The sequence below is a fragment of the Phaethon lepturus genome, unplaced genomic scaffold (genome assembly GCF_000687285.1).
Source record: "Phaethon lepturus isolate BGI_N335 unplaced genomic scaffold, ASM68728v1 scaffold16533, whole genome shotgun sequence".
Lineage (NCBI taxonomy): Eukaryota > Metazoa > Chordata > Aves > Phaethontiformes > Phaethontidae > Phaethon > Phaethon lepturus.
In genome coordinates, this window is record NW_010531329.1 from 27,601 (window position 1) to 43,821 (window position 16,221).

A 16,221-nucleotide genomic window follows, 5' to 3' on the forward strand; every position below is an offset into this window, starting at 1 on the left:
ACTGGATTTCTCCTTTCAGCCTTTCCTGTTGTCTCCCAGGGATCAGCCCATCTACTTCCTCTCCCCTCTCCATGATGAAACAGGGATGAGAGTCCTTGACCAGGGTATCTAGGCTACCTACATCTTGCTGCAGTTCACACCTGGTAAGAGTCCCCTCTACAGGACCTGCCTGCAGCCCTGTCCTGCGTGCTTCCATGGGGGCTGTCCAGCGCTGGGGAGCATCTTTCTGGACCCAGGACGGGATCTCTGGCACCCTTCCCCAACTGCCACATCCCTGCCTTAGCACTCCTTTCCCTATAGTGAAGAACTCTTATTGTGTTATTGGGAAGGCAAATAGCTACTCTCCAAGGTGCAGGTGCTAACAGTGAGACACACTGCAGATGAGTCATTGTCCCATTTGGACTAAATTAGCACTCATTTTCCCTGAATCAGGGGTGCTGCTCTCAGATTCGGTCAGAACAGGCCCTGCTGCACACAGCAGTGATGTCAAGAGAGGCAATTAACATACTCATCTCTGCTACAAGTTGCTCCAAATCATAGAAAAGAACATCACTTCTTGTTTGGTTGGTCAGGCAACCACCTCTGCTTTCTACTTCTCTGCTCAACTTAGCACACAGAAGCAACTTTGCAAGAGCAGTTAATTTTTCAATCCCAAAACCAATGGCATTGTCAGAGTGATCCACATCTGCTCCCCTCCTCACGCTCCATATCAACCATCTCAAACACAGCAGCAATGAGATAGAATTACATAAAGAAGATAAACTAATTATCTCAGAATAGTGCTTCATACCAGTCTAAGTCAGAGCTGCTGGTTCTGATATGCAGAAGAGCAGATCCTAATGAGAATTTAAAAAAACACAGAAAGTGGTTTCAGCCAGATCAGATCCCTGAACAAATTCACTCTACTGAAGACCTGAGAACAAGGCCTGGGTAAGTCAGAGGCTTCCCAAGTTCAACATGGGGAATTGCAGTCTTGTACCTGAGGAGGTACATGCACCAGGACATGCTGCAGGCTGCCCAACCAGAAAACAGGGATCTGGGGGTCCTGGTGGGCACCAAGTTGAACATGAACCAGAAATGTGCCCTTGCAGCAGAGGCTAATGGTGTCCTGGGTGGCATTAGGAGGACCATCTCCAGCAGGTCAAGTGAGGTGATCCTTTCCCGCTGCTCAGCAGTGGTAAGGCCACGCCTAGAGTGCTGTGTCTTCTTCTGGGCTCCCCAGTACAAGAAAGACATGGACATACTGAAGAGAGTCCAATGAAGGGAGACTAAGATGATGAAGGGACTGAAGCATCACTCATGTGAGAGAAGCCTGAGAGCTGGGACCACTCAGCCTGGAGCAGAAAAGGCTCAGGAGGTGCTCATTCATGTCTATAAATAGCTGAATGGAAGGTGCCAAGAGGACAAGCTGGAGTCTTTGCAGTGGTGCCCAGTGACAGGACCAGAGGCCACGAACACACACTGAAACACAGAAGGCTCCCTCTGAATATCAGGAAACACTTTTTTTTTTTTTTTAACTTGTGAGGCTGACCACACACTGGCACAAGTTACCCAAAGAGGTTGTGGAGTTTCCATCACTGGAGATAGTCATATGAAAGTCATCTGGACACAGTCCTGAGTACCTGGCTCTAGGTGGCCCTGCTTGAGCAGGGTCCCTTCCAACCTCAACCATTCTGTGATAAAAACATTCCTGTTGATTATCTGCAGCCTGTAATTCCCATGGTGTTAATTATCCTCTACCCAGAAAACTGGATGTTTGTGTCACTTCTAATGAGAGCTGTGAATAGTGGGTCATTAGGGTGCATACGGAATTACCCTTAAATCCCAAAATGATGTACTAAACCCAAAGTACTATCTGAAGCAAAGATACCTCAAAGAGAAGCATGCTCTTGACATCCCATGCTCCTGTTTCACATAAGCTTTTTCTCTTGGAGGTGATCCTCATTTTTTCACAAGCCCCAGATTCCTACAACCTTGCTTAGTAAACACCGACACTGAGGCTTACAGCCCAGCAACCCAGGACTAGAATGAAAAGGCAGAGAAACTAGCCCAGAAGTCTCTCTCCCAAAGACTGGGAATCCACAGCTGTGGATTCAAACTAATCACCTTTTCTGAAGATGACACTGGCTCTGAGCCAGCAGAATTCTACCTCCTCCAGGCAAGGCAGGATAGGAAAAGCAGCAGAAATACTCTGTGGTGCACCCTTACACTTTTTGAACACAGAATTAGACTGAAGCTCTACAGAAACAAACACACGAAGAGCCAACAGGTTGTGTGTACGTAATGCTTTGCTTAGTGTCTCCCTTTCTATGCTTTCTACTCTGCATGTGTGAACAAGGGGTAAAGCACGCCACAAGCTGACAGGTCACTGCCAGAACCAAACAGACAGTAGTCAGTGGAGGACCTGCAGTTTCAACCCGCGTTCTTTTGCTCCAGCACAACCTATATCTTTCTCCACTCATATAGACAGGAAAAAAGAAAAAGGTTTTATTATAGCTATTCTACATAAATAGAAAAAAGAAACAGTTTAATGAGGTGAACATCTGTTCCAACCCAGCCTTGAGACAGGGTTTCAGCAGGGTCATGTGCTGATGCTGAACAGCCAAATCCAACAGACAAAAGCATCCCCATGATCCTCTGTGTGCAGAACAGCAGTTGAGAAATGAGCACCTCTGCTCAGACCTCTCAGACATTTCAGTTCATTTTCTTGCGCTTCCGTTGGTTCCCCGATACCTTCTGCACAGGCAAGGGGAGAGAGAGAGTGCCCAGCTTGTGGCTGTGATCACTCTCAAGTCCCGGCATCCCCTTTGCCTTGGAGACCTTCAACCGCATAGCCTTTGCAATGTCCATCATCCTGGAAAACACCAGAAAGACACTGTGTCTGTGGGGCGCACATGTCTCCTGTACCATGACACTGCACAAAAGATCAACAGTCTTTTGCCTCAGGGGAGAAGCTGGAGGCACCAGCAAGCAGGATGCTTCTCTGCATCTCAAGGATACTGTAGAGAGAGAAGCTGGAAGTCTTCAAAAACTACAAGGTAGAGCCTTCCTGGGGATGCTAAAATGCTGATCTGAGCACAACCACCTCGGAGAGCATTATAAACCCGCATTGCCTTACTCAATGGCAAGCTGACTTATGAAAAAAATAACGCTGCGTTCCACTTCCCCACAAAGAGAACAGTCACTATTTGTGTTCAGCTGCTGCTGCTGGCAGCCCATGGTTGCTTCCCAGTGCACTCATCTCCCATGTGCAATACAATGAATGGAACCTAGTAGAGCAAGAACATCATCTCTCAGCCACTAAAATTCAGCATCTTTACATGTAAGAAGAGGGGCTTGGCTGAGATGTGTAGTGTGAAGAGCTTGGTCAAGAAGGCGCAAGCCAGAACACACCTGGAGGCTTGTCAGAGAAAAGAAAGTGCATCTGAAGGGAAGCTATCAGGGAAATGGGTGTCGCAGTCTCAGCTGGGGTCCTGAGAACACGTAAGTCCCAGAATCCTCCCAGCTGACTTTATTATCTTTGAAATAGAAACAGATTCAGTTGAGAAGGATTCTTCAGTCAAACCTCCCACTCCAAGCAAGGATCATCCCATCAAGTGGCTCTCCTCAATTTTTCCAACAGGCCCCAGCCTGCTCCACCCTTTTCTCAACAGCATCCTATGCCCTGTGTTCCCAGCTCCAGTACAGCAGTTAAGAACAAAAGCTAGGTGTCAAGTGCAAAAAAAAATGTGGATTCCTTAAAGCTTAGTTTAAAAAAGAAAAAAAAAGAAAAAATGGGTGAAAACCAACAGCAAACACTGCTGTTAAACACACTACTACCCATCAAAGAATAAAGAGCATAACTGGGGGCAAAATCAGCAATAATTCCATCAAGGCTGACTAGGGAGCTTGCAAAACCAACAGGTGACATAGGGCTCTGATAACTTCCAATTATTAGCAGAACTTAATATCATATCCCTCAGCCAGAAACCCTAGGATAGTCCACAATGTTTTTCTCAGTTGCAGTGAAGGGTTTGTGTCCCTCCACTGTTCATACCCTACCACACAACGGCTAAGCAATCCTGTTATGAAACACCAATGTGACTGAATTAAGAAGCACATCTCCTTGGTATCACCATTGCCCACAGAACAGGACAGGGTGTGAGAGATACTAATGAGCATGGATGAACAGTCAACTAACAGGGCCAGCTGACCCCATCCCAGACAGTATTAATAAGCTGCCTGCTGAGCTTATGTCTGCTTGCTGGGAGTCCTCCCAGCAAGCACAGTGGACTGGTCGAGCAGTTCAGATCAATTGCTGATTTATTTCGCAGGGGCCAGAGAGACAGTACAGCACAAACTGCAATGGAAGAACTCCCAGAGCCAGAGGAGCTGGTAGAAGACTCCAACTGACACCTGCTGGGAAAAGCAGGTCTAGCAGCTACCAGCAGGTGCATGACACTTAAGCATTCTTCAATGGAAAATTAAAGTCTAGGGAGCAACTGCCTCCAAAACCTAACACAGCAAGGGCTGTTTGCCCTGAAGTTTATTGTACAAGCTGTTTTCTGCCTATTCACCTTCACTAACCCTGATTTGGCAAATCCTTATTTCAAATACTATAACCAGCAGTTCTGCCTACAACCTCTCCCTGTGATGCTTTGCTGAAAAGTCCCCAAGTTCATCAGTATTTCAGAAATAAAAACAATCTCCTAGGTGCCAAGTTCAGAGTGGGTAAATTTCAGGGGCCAGGGATTCCTCCATGTAAACAGCAACTACATGCCTGCAGCGCAACTGTGAGAAAACACCACACCCGTTTCTAGTTTTCCTGTTGCAGTCAGCTGCAAAACTGCACTTATACCCAGACTAGTACCTAACAGGGACCGGAGCTCTGCAGGAAGAAGGGGCACAGTGGACAGGAAGGTGAAGAGTGATGTAATTTGTCAGGCAAGAAACAGAGCTGGGTCCAGTTGATAGGTCTAGTCCTGGAATCTGCCCTGGATGGCCATTTCGGTGCTGCTTGCCTCTGTTTCCTTTCCTGCAGAATAGCTGAAGAGCCTCCTGATGCACCTGAGGACCCCTCTGCAGCAAGTGCCCTTTCAAAGTTTGAGATGTATAACCCACCCTCCTTTATGAACACCAGGGCTTCAAAATAAAGCTTCAACACATTTATGAAAGACAGTCCAATTACAACAAAAGGGACTCACTAAGAGGTATTACTGTGCTAGCCAGGTGCCAGAGGCTCCAGAGCTCTCCCCTCAAAGGCTCTTTGTAGGAGGATCACAGGATATCTCAGCAAGTACAAACAAACACGACTCACCTGCTTTCTTGGAGCTTCATGTCATTCTGCAGGACAGTGAGGTCTATTTGGAAGTTGTTAATGTGCAGAGCCAATGCAATGACGTATGCTGTGATTTTTGCCTTCATTGATGCAGAGATTAAGTTCTGGACACTGCATGGCAAGAGGGAGAATGCATGAGATGTGGAATGTCAGTGAACCCAAATCAAAACACCTCTGAGGTGCAGACAGAACTGGAACCCCAGTTAGACATCACTGACTTTTCCTACACACCAAAGAGCTCAAAGCAACACAGACCTCTGATCACAGGAGCCTAACAGGTTCCTTTGTCCTGCTCACCTGCCCCTATTTCTGTTCCAAACTGTAGGCCTCAGAGGTTGTTTATCACTAGACAGCCTTGACAGAACCATCAACTAATGACACTTCAGTCTCTTTGGTATGGTGATTACATGCTAGAGGAAAGCAAAAGGAAGCTGTTCTGAGGGCATTCAGTGTAACTACTAACAGCATGTCAAATACACAATCCACACAAAGCAGATCCCTGGCTGGCAATTCTCTGGGAGCATCTGACTGCTCGTCACTGGTTTGCACCTTCAGACAAAAGCTGGCCCATTCGGACTCAAATTCTCTGCTCCTGTCAGATTAACAGCAGCAGTGCAGCAGTGCAGCTGAGCATCAGCATTATTCCCGTTCTAGGCAGAGAGGCTATTGGGTTCCAAACTGTAGGGAAGGCACTGTGGCAAGAGTGAGGACACTAGTCACTCTTGCCTGTATTTTGGTGCTTCCACTCAACAGGATTGCTGAAAATGTTTATGCAGATTTATAACTGCTTAGCTGTAAGTGACATCCATCTAAAGGCTGCAGCCAAGGACCATCTGGTCAAAAGCAGCTTCTAACGCCTGCCCAAGGCCCACTCTGCAGTGAGACAGTACTCAGCACCACACAAGTGGCTCTGACACAGCCAGAAAGGAGGACCTTGTGGGAGCGTCTGAGCCTCTGCTCCAGTCATGGGGTGGTGCCTTCTCTTGGCTGACCGCCACAGCAGGACCAGATGCTACCTTACTATACCAAACTTTTGTCACTGCTGGCAGGGCAATGCCTGGGCAAATCTTATGCAGAATTCTTTGGCCTGTATCCACATGGGTGCAGCAGTGTGGGTCTCAGCCCTGGGCAAGTTAACCAGCGCAAATCTTTATACAGTTTTGTCTCTGTAGTTTTCAATGGAGAATCTAAATAAGTCATGCCTAGGTTCATGTAAAAGCACCCCTGTTATGCTAATTAAACTATGTGAACATAAAAAAAGCACTGTTATTTAGCCACTGCACTACTTCTGTCCTGACTCACTCTGGTATGGTGGAAGAGCTGACACATCTGTCAGCTGCCTTGATTCACAGTGAAAATGTATGTGTGCACAGCTGCCTGTTTAACTGCACAGTTAAGAGTCAGCAAAGCAAGCACCCATTCTGCCATCCTGCACCCAGAAATGGTCAGGCAGATAGCTCGGCACCCCATTTGGTCACACTAGCTAAATCCACAGGTGCAGGCTTCCTTATCCCAGTCACATTTTAGACCTGCACTGTCTAAAATGGACTATTACCAACCACAACCCAATGTTCTGCAGGGCTGTGAGTGTGAAGCAAGAGAAGCTACTGCTATCTTCCATTTTGGTAGGAGGTTTCCTGATAATGTGTCCATGGCCCTTCAGCCTGAACTCTGCCATATCTCTGCCTCAAAAACATCAAAGCAAACATCGCTCCTTACCTGCCATTGTTGTAGGTCAGTGAAGTGAAATCCTTCATGAGTTTCCTGCTAATTATGTGTGGGCATTCAGGACCCATAGGATCTAGGACAGAAAGGGGTTTTGCACTGGAATGAGAAACACATACTCTTTCTTGTATTGCCCATCTCCAGCCATCATAATAGCACATTTATTACCACAACATTTATCCCCCCTTCCCAGAAACATAGAGAACCTAAAAGGAACCTGGGCACTTGATTTCTAGGTCTCATAATTTTTCAGGTCAGAGAGGCTCCTAACAGTTTTCACTTTTTTATTCAAATGGGATCTCCCACTTCAATACTACTCAATCTAAAATGCATGCATGTGCACCTATGCATACATTTCTTTCAATAGATTCCTGTCTTTTAATAGATGGTCCTGTCACAAAATATTATTAAAACAGAAACCACACTAATTAATTCCTGCTAGGACCAAGACTAGTCATTTCCACATCCTCCTTGACTAAGTCCTACAGGGTGAATCCTGTGCCTCCAGCAATGCAGGAGAATATTTACAGCCAGGCTTGCCATTTCCTCCTCCATTGCCCCCCTGCCATTGAAAATGCTAACAATGACATTTTCAGCACTGACAAGGAAACTCAGATACACAAGTTCTATGGAAGATGGCAAGCCTTGAAAATCTCAACCAAAATATTTTGTGCACTGCTTTTGAGAACAGCAGTTCCTGCCATTTTAAAAGCAAGATCCTGAATACAACAGAGGTATGATCACTGTGATCCACACATGGAGCTAATAAGCAAAGGATTATGAGGACATTCTCAAAAGCACAAAAAGAGATACAAAAGATATTCTGTGTACTATATGCATCTTGCACCTGGAATATGGAGGCTGGATGAGGGAGAGAGCCAACAATTTCCAGCCTCTTCACTTAGAACTGAAGTGTAAAAATATAAAACATGTTTATAAGTACAGAACTATCAACAAATTTGAGAAAGAATCTCAAAATTTCCAATCCAAGCTACCCTGTCTCCTGCCAAAAGGTTCTCATGGTGCCATCCTGATGCACTGCAGTTACAAAGGGACTGAAAAGGATTAGACATACATCTCCGAGCAGACATAGATCTAACAACCCTCAACAACATGGACATCCTCAACCTCAGCATGAAACAGGCTGAAAGCAACCACTGCAGCTAGCTCTTTCATCACACAGCTCATTCTGGGCAGCTTTACTGTTTCCTACTGCAGGAATTACAAACCAAGTCTCAGCAGGCAGCTTATAAGTGGAGGAGCTGAAAACTCTCTTACGCTTCTTCTTGATCACTTTCAGGTAGCTGAACTTAATAAGGGTGTCCAGGAACCAGAGGCATCGGGCCTTGTAATCTCTGCTGTTCTCATCAGTAGGCAGGAACTTCAGCTTCTCTAAAACAAAGGAGCAATGGCTGAAAGAGATAGAGGGGGAAGATGATGCTCAAAGAACCAGAAACCAGTTTACATTGTCAGGAGGACGGGACACGTCTGTAACTTCAATGCTCAGCTGTTTGGGAAGAGTTCCCTGGGCACCTATAAAGCATAGCCTGGGAGGCTGTTTTGTGAGCACTTTCCTGTCAATGTTCACTACATTCAGCCAGCCCCTTTTAGTGTGCAGCTACTAAAAAGGTCCCTGCACTGCAGAAACTGCAGGCTCTCAACATGGCACACAAACACACTTCTACTTTGGCAAAGGCAGGCAGGCAGGAAGCACAAGGAGTGAGGTGCGGTTTGTGCTTTCCCTGCTCACTTCAGCCTCTCAGCACAAGGGCTTAAGAGCTCTACGTGTACATCCATGTCAGCTTGCCAAGCCACAGCAACCTCCATAGCAAGTCAGTACTTGGCTGGGACAGTGCCCAGCCATGGGCGTATCATGCTCAGCACAGTTCTGTGGTCCATCTTCTAGGCACCTGCATTCAGACCTCACTTGGGATTTCTCCACTCTCCTCCTCTGCAATCAGTTGCCCAAAGGGCAGCCACGCTACTGTGCGTACAGCTTCCTCACCTGTATGTAACTACACCCCACATTCCCCCAGGTACTTGTTGCTCAGACATGCTTGGATCAAACGTCCTCCCGCTGCACTGAAAACATCAGCTTGGGTACAGCAGAACTGGCAGCAGTAGCCATTCTACCCCACAGAAAAACTACAGTTTCATAGGGCCCACCACAACTATTACAACGCTGTTTGCAGCAGCAATACCTTTTATCTTCTGTTTTCTTGGTGATTTCTTCTGGAGTGATGTTAACAAAGACTGCTGCTGGAACCCGCAATGCTTCATACTCTGCTGGGGACAGAACTGGAAGGATTTTAAAGAAAAGAACAAGTGTGCCTTTGCTGTCCCTTCTGAACAGCCTACAGTGAGATAAGCTCTACCCACTCTCACTTTAGGAGGTGTAGGGCAGGGAAGGAGGGAAGGAAATTATAAATAGGCAGGACATAATGACAACACTTGGAAGCTGACCAATAACAAGGGTCTCTAAACGACTGTGGCTCAACCACAAGTCACCACTCCTGCATGGCTGACCTCATTACTGTTCCCAAACTGCTGCCAACAGGGAGACATAGCATCCTGCTCTCTGAAGGAAAGAGGCAGGATATTGGACTTGCAGGCCCAAAAATCTCAACACAGCATGTCCCTGCTGTCAGTTTTTGGCTTGTGAGGGGAGAAGGCTCAGCTCATTCATACACCTGGCAGCACTCACTCCCATATGCCAGACCATGGACATTGAGGCTTACAGGTGTGGGAAATGACTCTGACACAGAAAAAGATACTGTCCTCAAATTTGTAAACGTTTTCTGGTTTGTCAGCATCTTCGTTACATGGTGGGAGGAAGATTGAGATGTTCTGCACATCATCTTGGGCCACATCCTGGATCAATGCTTTGGAGGGAAGCAGGAAAGAAGAGAGTGTTTGGACCATGCAAACAAAATTACAGATAACATGACCACAACCCAGATCCTTCCTTTAAACACAAGTCTATTCAATGGTGGTTCTTGGGTCAAAACCAGTTTAGTCACAGCTGGAGTTTTAAAGGTTTAAAACTCCAGTTTATCTCACTTGGGACAGTAGCAGGGAAGACCTGTTGCCTTTTCCTTATTTTGTTTCATTACTGCCACCTGTAGGTGCTGACTGTAGAGAGCATTCCAGTAAGCACAGAAAGGCGAAGAACTTCTGATACACTTGTTATGTATTCAGCATGCTGGGTTTTAGACTGGTGTCATCACTTCTACGAAGAACCTTCTGCTCCTTAAAATTTAGAAAAGCCACTCCAGACTACAGAATAATCTAGGAAATAAGTGCACCAAGACAAACTCGGTGCTGCTGCTGCACCTCTTGCCTGCAGGGTGGGCAGAATATGGTTTTGGCACCCTGGGTTCCACTGGACACCATTTGGCACAAAGCAGCTCTGAGACCACAGTCAATATCCAATCTGGAACAGAAGGGATGAGAGCTGATGGGTTCTATAGTCAACAGTCATCTCTCCCATTCACAGCCAATGAAACTCAGAATCCCAGAAGTGCTGGTAGAAAGGAGCTTTGGAGGTCTCTCGGCCAACCTCCTGCTCTGAGGAGGACTGTCTACAGCACCAGATCAGGCCAGCCCAGGCTTTGTCTTGTCAAAGCTTGGAAACCCCCAAGGACGGTGACTCCACACCTCTGTGTGACCTGTTCCACAGCTGCACCACCTTCCAAGGAAAGAAGGTTCCCCCAGTCTCTCATGTGGACTTCCAAGGTCCAGGGAACACTGCAACTTGTGCTATTGACCCTTGCTGGCACTGCTGACAAGGGTTTGGCTCCGAGTGCCCTTGAAGTAGTCGTGGGCTGCTGCATACCCCTTGGCCTCCTCTTTGCTAGACTAACCAAGCCCAGCTCCCTCTCCCTCTCCTGTCAGTTGTGTGCTTCAGGGCCCTGCCTATTCTTCTTGCCCTGCCATGACTCCTCTGTCACTTCTCCACCTTCCTTCTTCCATTCAGCATCTCAGTTCAGACCAGGTGAATGTACTGCCTTTATTCCAGTAAATTGATATCCAGGGACTCCTGGAAGAGCTCCCAACAATGGGCAGGGACAGACACTGATACCACAGGGACCTTCCCTTATTCAGGCAACTCCCACACTAAGTCTAGCAGAATTATAAGGAAACAGTTCCTTTTCCACCAGGAAGATCGGTGAGTTTTCTCCACATGTGCCTTCTCAGCTATTAGACTAGCTGCTTCCTTGGTCACTCAAAGAAAACCCCTTTATTCTTTCTACCATACTTGGCAAGGAACAAACAGAAAAAGGCACTTCTGCTTGCCTTCATTAAACCCTGAGACAATATTCTTACCTGTTACTCCCTTTGCATCTATAATGTTTGCTGCTGCTTTTGTCACAGCTGTATTCAGAATATCATTGCCCACTGCATTCATTCGCCGAGAATTCAGAGCTCGCTTCTGCTTGCTGGTACCAAAGGCCTCAATGCACAAATCCATCTGTGCAAGAGAGATGCGAATTAAAACACACTGCTGAACTGAAGACACTTTGTACCTAAGAGGAAATCTCAGCTAACCACCACTTGTTCCATATTCACATTCTCTAAGAAAACTTCAAGCATTTCACTGGGCACAACCCAACCATGCAACAAGCACTGATCTGCAAGGGGGAAGGAAGTAACTGGAATTGTAATTAAGCCTAAAATAATTATGAAAATACTGCCAAATTAGGCACTAATAATGTGGTGTCTCATAGATCTCCAAGGCACAGAGAGAGTGCTGAACTTGCGCAGGTTTACCCGGCACTAAACCAAACATCACAGGCTCAGACAAGTATCATCTGCCACTGTTAGTTGGATAATCACAATAGAATATGATATGGGGTTTCAACTTTACCTTCTCCCTGTACGATTTAGTCTGATAATCCTTCGTGTCATCAGGTATCAAGTTATCTATAAGAAAACAGAAGTCAGTATGCTCAGCTTGCAGAAGCCAGGACAGCACGCATTATTCAGTATCCCTTTAGTGCTAATCCATTACTGAAAGATGCCATTGGCACATCACTTCAAGATCTCCTCCACAGGACTTTGTAAATTAAAGAACACACTGAATATGAGAGTATGTACCTAGCACAAAAAGGGAAAGGCAGGCCAATTTTTGCTATAAAGCCCATGAGCATAATGCATGGATTGCAGCAATAGCCAGGTTCTGCTGCACAGGTGAAAAATAAGCTCCCAGAAGACCAAATTCCTTGGGTCATCCTCCTGGGTCCAGTAACAAAAAGTAGTTCTGCTGGAGAAAAGCTGTTTTATTTTTCAGTGATACAGTCCCTTGACCTGGCAATTTCTAGGCTTACCTCAGCAGAGCATATCTAGACAAGGCTGCACTTTGAACAGTGACAACTTTGTTACTGACTCCAGCATTTCCACCCACCAGCTGTAACACTCTCTGCTTAACCTCCACCCTAGATTTCTGTTTGCTTCCTTCTCCCTCTGCTTTTCACATCATGCAGTGCCTTAGAAGGAAAGCTAATGTATCATCCTTCCTTCATGCTGAGGGAATGAGGCAGAAACGAGGAAGAATGAGCAGCCAGACAGACAACAGAGCGCACTGCTGTCAGCAACCAGGTAGTCAATAGCTGAATGTATACACAGGTTTACCATGCTGTGATTTTGGTGCTGGGGTTAAACACAGTATCTTCCTACCTGACAGCAAGGGCTGCATGTTGAATATTTCAGCATTATAGACTTCCATTTGCCCAGAGTCCTTGTCTAACACACCAACAAAATACCTAGGAAGAACAGGGGCAAGTGATTAATGCGAGATAGTCCAGTGGAAGTGATGTTTTAAAATGCATGGTGCAGAGCCGTGTGTATTCTCCATTCCCTGCCAATTCTTCTGCCTTGCAAATACAACTTTTCCAAGCACATTCAGAATGTCACAATAAAACAAATTACCTCCAAGGTATGCACATACACATGTGTGTGAGTATGTATAAATACTGTTGCTCTAAGTAAATGTAGAAGTCTTAAGACAACTAAATTAGCTCCAAAATGCACAGATGAAGTATAGGTGCTAGAGTGCTGGCTGCTACTCTCTCTTTTCTTTTTTGATGTGTTTCTCAGTGCTTCTATGAAATTTCCTGTGTTTTTAAAACTTGGGTTCCCTGTGGCCGGTTCTCTGCTTAGTACAAGTCACTTTAAGTTCTCAAGGCTTCTCAGAAACGTGACTTTGCCATCTTTAAAATAGGGCAATTTCTCTCACATAATTCCTTTTCATCCCACATTTCACAAGGGCAAGCCCAAATGGTTTGTGCTGTGCCTCACCATGTCTCATGAGCCACCAAGAACAGCCTGTATGTTACCCTTGGCTGAAGCTGATCAGGGTATCAACTGCACCAGTTTCTTATCCAGACAGAAGAGTTCATTCCATGTGATCCCTTCTGACTGGAGCCTGAACTTGCTCTGTTCCATAACACATCTTCCTAAAACTCAGGACACACTTTCTGAAGACAAAACCTACTTGCACAACAGGCTGCCTGTTGCAGTGGGAGCAATATTCTCCATGCAACTGCTCTCAGAGGAGCTGCCCAAGTATAGTGGGAATCACAGCACCTTGCTGGTCAGAAAGGACCTCTGGGCAATTCCTGCTATCCCAGGAAACCCAGAGGTTTGGTGGACTCATTGACTTTCCACCCAGGCTTGGTCAGAGGCGGTTTCCACTCCCTGTTATACCCACATTATCAGTTGTGAGTGCACAGTTTTAGGCTGACAGCTGCCAAGAGCTATGGGATGGATCCACTGTAGGAAATCCTCATGCATGCAGCTGAAGCAGATGTGGAAGGAAAGGGACAGAAAGATGGGGTGTGAAAACTTGAAAGAAAAGCAAGAAATTACTTAATTGATTCTTGTCTGCATCTCTGGAGATCCTGAGGCATATGCATACCTAATGCAAAACTAATACTTGAAGATAAACATATCTCAGCAGTTAGCTTGCCTTGTTAGTTTCCACAGCTCAGGATCACCAGAGGTGCAGGCAAGAACCACTTAAGCCACTAAAGCCATCTCTTAATCAGTATTCAGAGATAAGAGCGCTAAATCTGCCTAGAAATAATACTCCATTAATACCTGTATCATACATATTCACTAAACTAAATTTATCTCTCAAAACTTGAGAAGAAAAAGCCTCCTGGTGCCTTTTTTCAGCTACAGCATCTTAAACCGAAGACTGTTACATCTAAAGATCCAACTCTCCTTGTTTCACTTCTCAGAGAGAACAAAGATTAATATTAGCATGTTTTGATGGACTACTTGCAAACGTGAGTTCCTTTTACAGAATTACAGAATAGAATATTTCAGTTGGAAGAGACCCACAACCACCATCTAGTCCAACTGCCTGACCAATTCAGGGCTGAACAAAAGTTAAAGGATGTTAAGGGCATTGTCCAAATACCTCTTAAACACTGACAGGCTTGTGGCATCGACCACCTCTTTAGGAAGCCTGTTCCAGCGTTTGACCACCCTCTCCGTAAACAAATGCATTTCAAATCTTATTCAGAACATAGGACCACTAGGGCACTAATATCTGAAAGCACCTCCTCTTTCTAACAGTTTTACACAACTCTGTTGTTCAGTCCCTCACCCCACCTGTACTTTAACTACTCAGACACGATCAGGTCAGTGCAGTCCAACTAGAGAAGAGATGAGCTATGTGAGCGAAGTGTGGGGCAACTGGAGTAGATCTACAGAGCAGGGCATTAGGTACCAAGAACCTGACATGAACATTACATGCATTTCAGTGTTCTGTAGGCTAGTAGGAGCAGTAATACACAAAGGAGAAAAGAAACACTTTGAGTACTGAAGATCATTACAAGGCAAGATTATTTCACTTTCGCTCTCCAGCCATTTGGTGGTTCGTCTATTAGAGAACGATAAAGATCTCACATACAGCATACTTCTTAGGAGGCTGTGAGATCTGCCCCAGTGCCGCAAAGGTCCCATTCTTAAACCAGGACATGTAAAGGCTGGTGATTTGACCAACACTTCCTTTTACAGTACGTGGCACTGACAGCTTATTAGTTCACACAGCAGCGTCATGCTGTGGCCCTGAAGTTAAATGGTGATTAATGACCCAGGGGTTTCCTGGGCAGCAGATGAAGTCTTAATGATTTCTTAATAACAAAGCTGTTATTCCTAATTTTCAGCTACATCAAACCATCTCCTCACCCTTTCCTTCACAGACCTTTTCAAATATACTCTATTTGTATGTAACATCACAACTTCAAAACAGACGTAAGACATAGCATGCACAAACAATGCAGCTGCCAGGCGCTGGAGTGTCCTGTCAAAACCCTCTTGATTCAAATTACAGCCTCCATGGGAACCTCTGAGCCAGCTTTAAAAAAGGCTGCCAGGACCTTTGTGCCTGAGGAATTCCTCTGGTTCCACTTCCACATTCCTTCCCTCATTTTGCCAGCAACCCATACCTGCACAGAGAGTTACACTTCATAATTCCACTGCCAAAGTTATTCCCCACATATGAAAGCCTTTCAGTTTCTGAGACCTGAAAAACAAAGAAAAATTACTTGAATGCAGGGCTGTGAATAACCTTCTCTGCACTGGCTTTATTTTTGCTGGTGCCACAAAGCTCTACATTCCCAGGCATTGGAAACTAGTCATGTGCAGGCAAACTTCACTTTGCCCATTTCGGGTACGTTTTGCATTGGGTCAAAATCTTTAGAAGACAGACAACATTTCTTCAAGCTGAAACTACCTATGACCTGTAACTCTACCTCAGCTTTCACTGGTCCAGAAATTTCACTGGTTCAGTCAATTTAAGATACTATTTCCAATGCTTTAGGGTCCTTAATACAGCTGCTCAAACGTTCTCTAAGCTTCCAGACAGCAGAAACTTTACAGATTTCAGACTGGGCCATTGGCCAACACTACAAGTCAGGGGAACTCAGTTTAAAATGTAATTTTCAATGATCCATTTAAGGCTCCAGTACTGCCAAGTGGCTGCAATTCACTGACTAACAAAAAAAAACAGATAGCACTACCAGGAATGGCTCAACCACCTAAATGCATTTCAAAATGTAGTACTACTGTAGTGTAGTATATTCCCCCTGAGAATTTTGGCTGAAGAGTCATTTATTCCTTGAGTGAATCATGCACATAAGCAGCTGTAAAACTTGACAATAGCAGCAGAA

General features: G+C 45.5%; 1 protein-coding gene across 1 annotated transcript; it reads right to left on the bottom strand.

The window, feature by feature from the left end:
* Window positions 1-2,608: 2,608 nt before the first annotated feature.
* Window positions 2,609-15,575, bottom strand: POLR1E (polymerase (RNA) I polypeptide E, 53kDa; the record flags this gene model as incomplete). The annotated part of the gene is made up of 10 exons (XM_010284518.1): window positions 2,609-2,854; window positions 5,297-5,428; window positions 7,037-7,118; window positions 8,321-8,454; window positions 9,244-9,340; window positions 9,817-9,924; window positions 11,369-11,513; window positions 11,910-11,965; window positions 12,719-12,804; window positions 15,499-15,575. Coding segments are annotated over 10 exons (1,077 nt in total), but the record flags the coding sequence as incomplete, so codon positions are not given.
* Window positions 15,576-16,221: the final 646 nt, after the last annotated feature.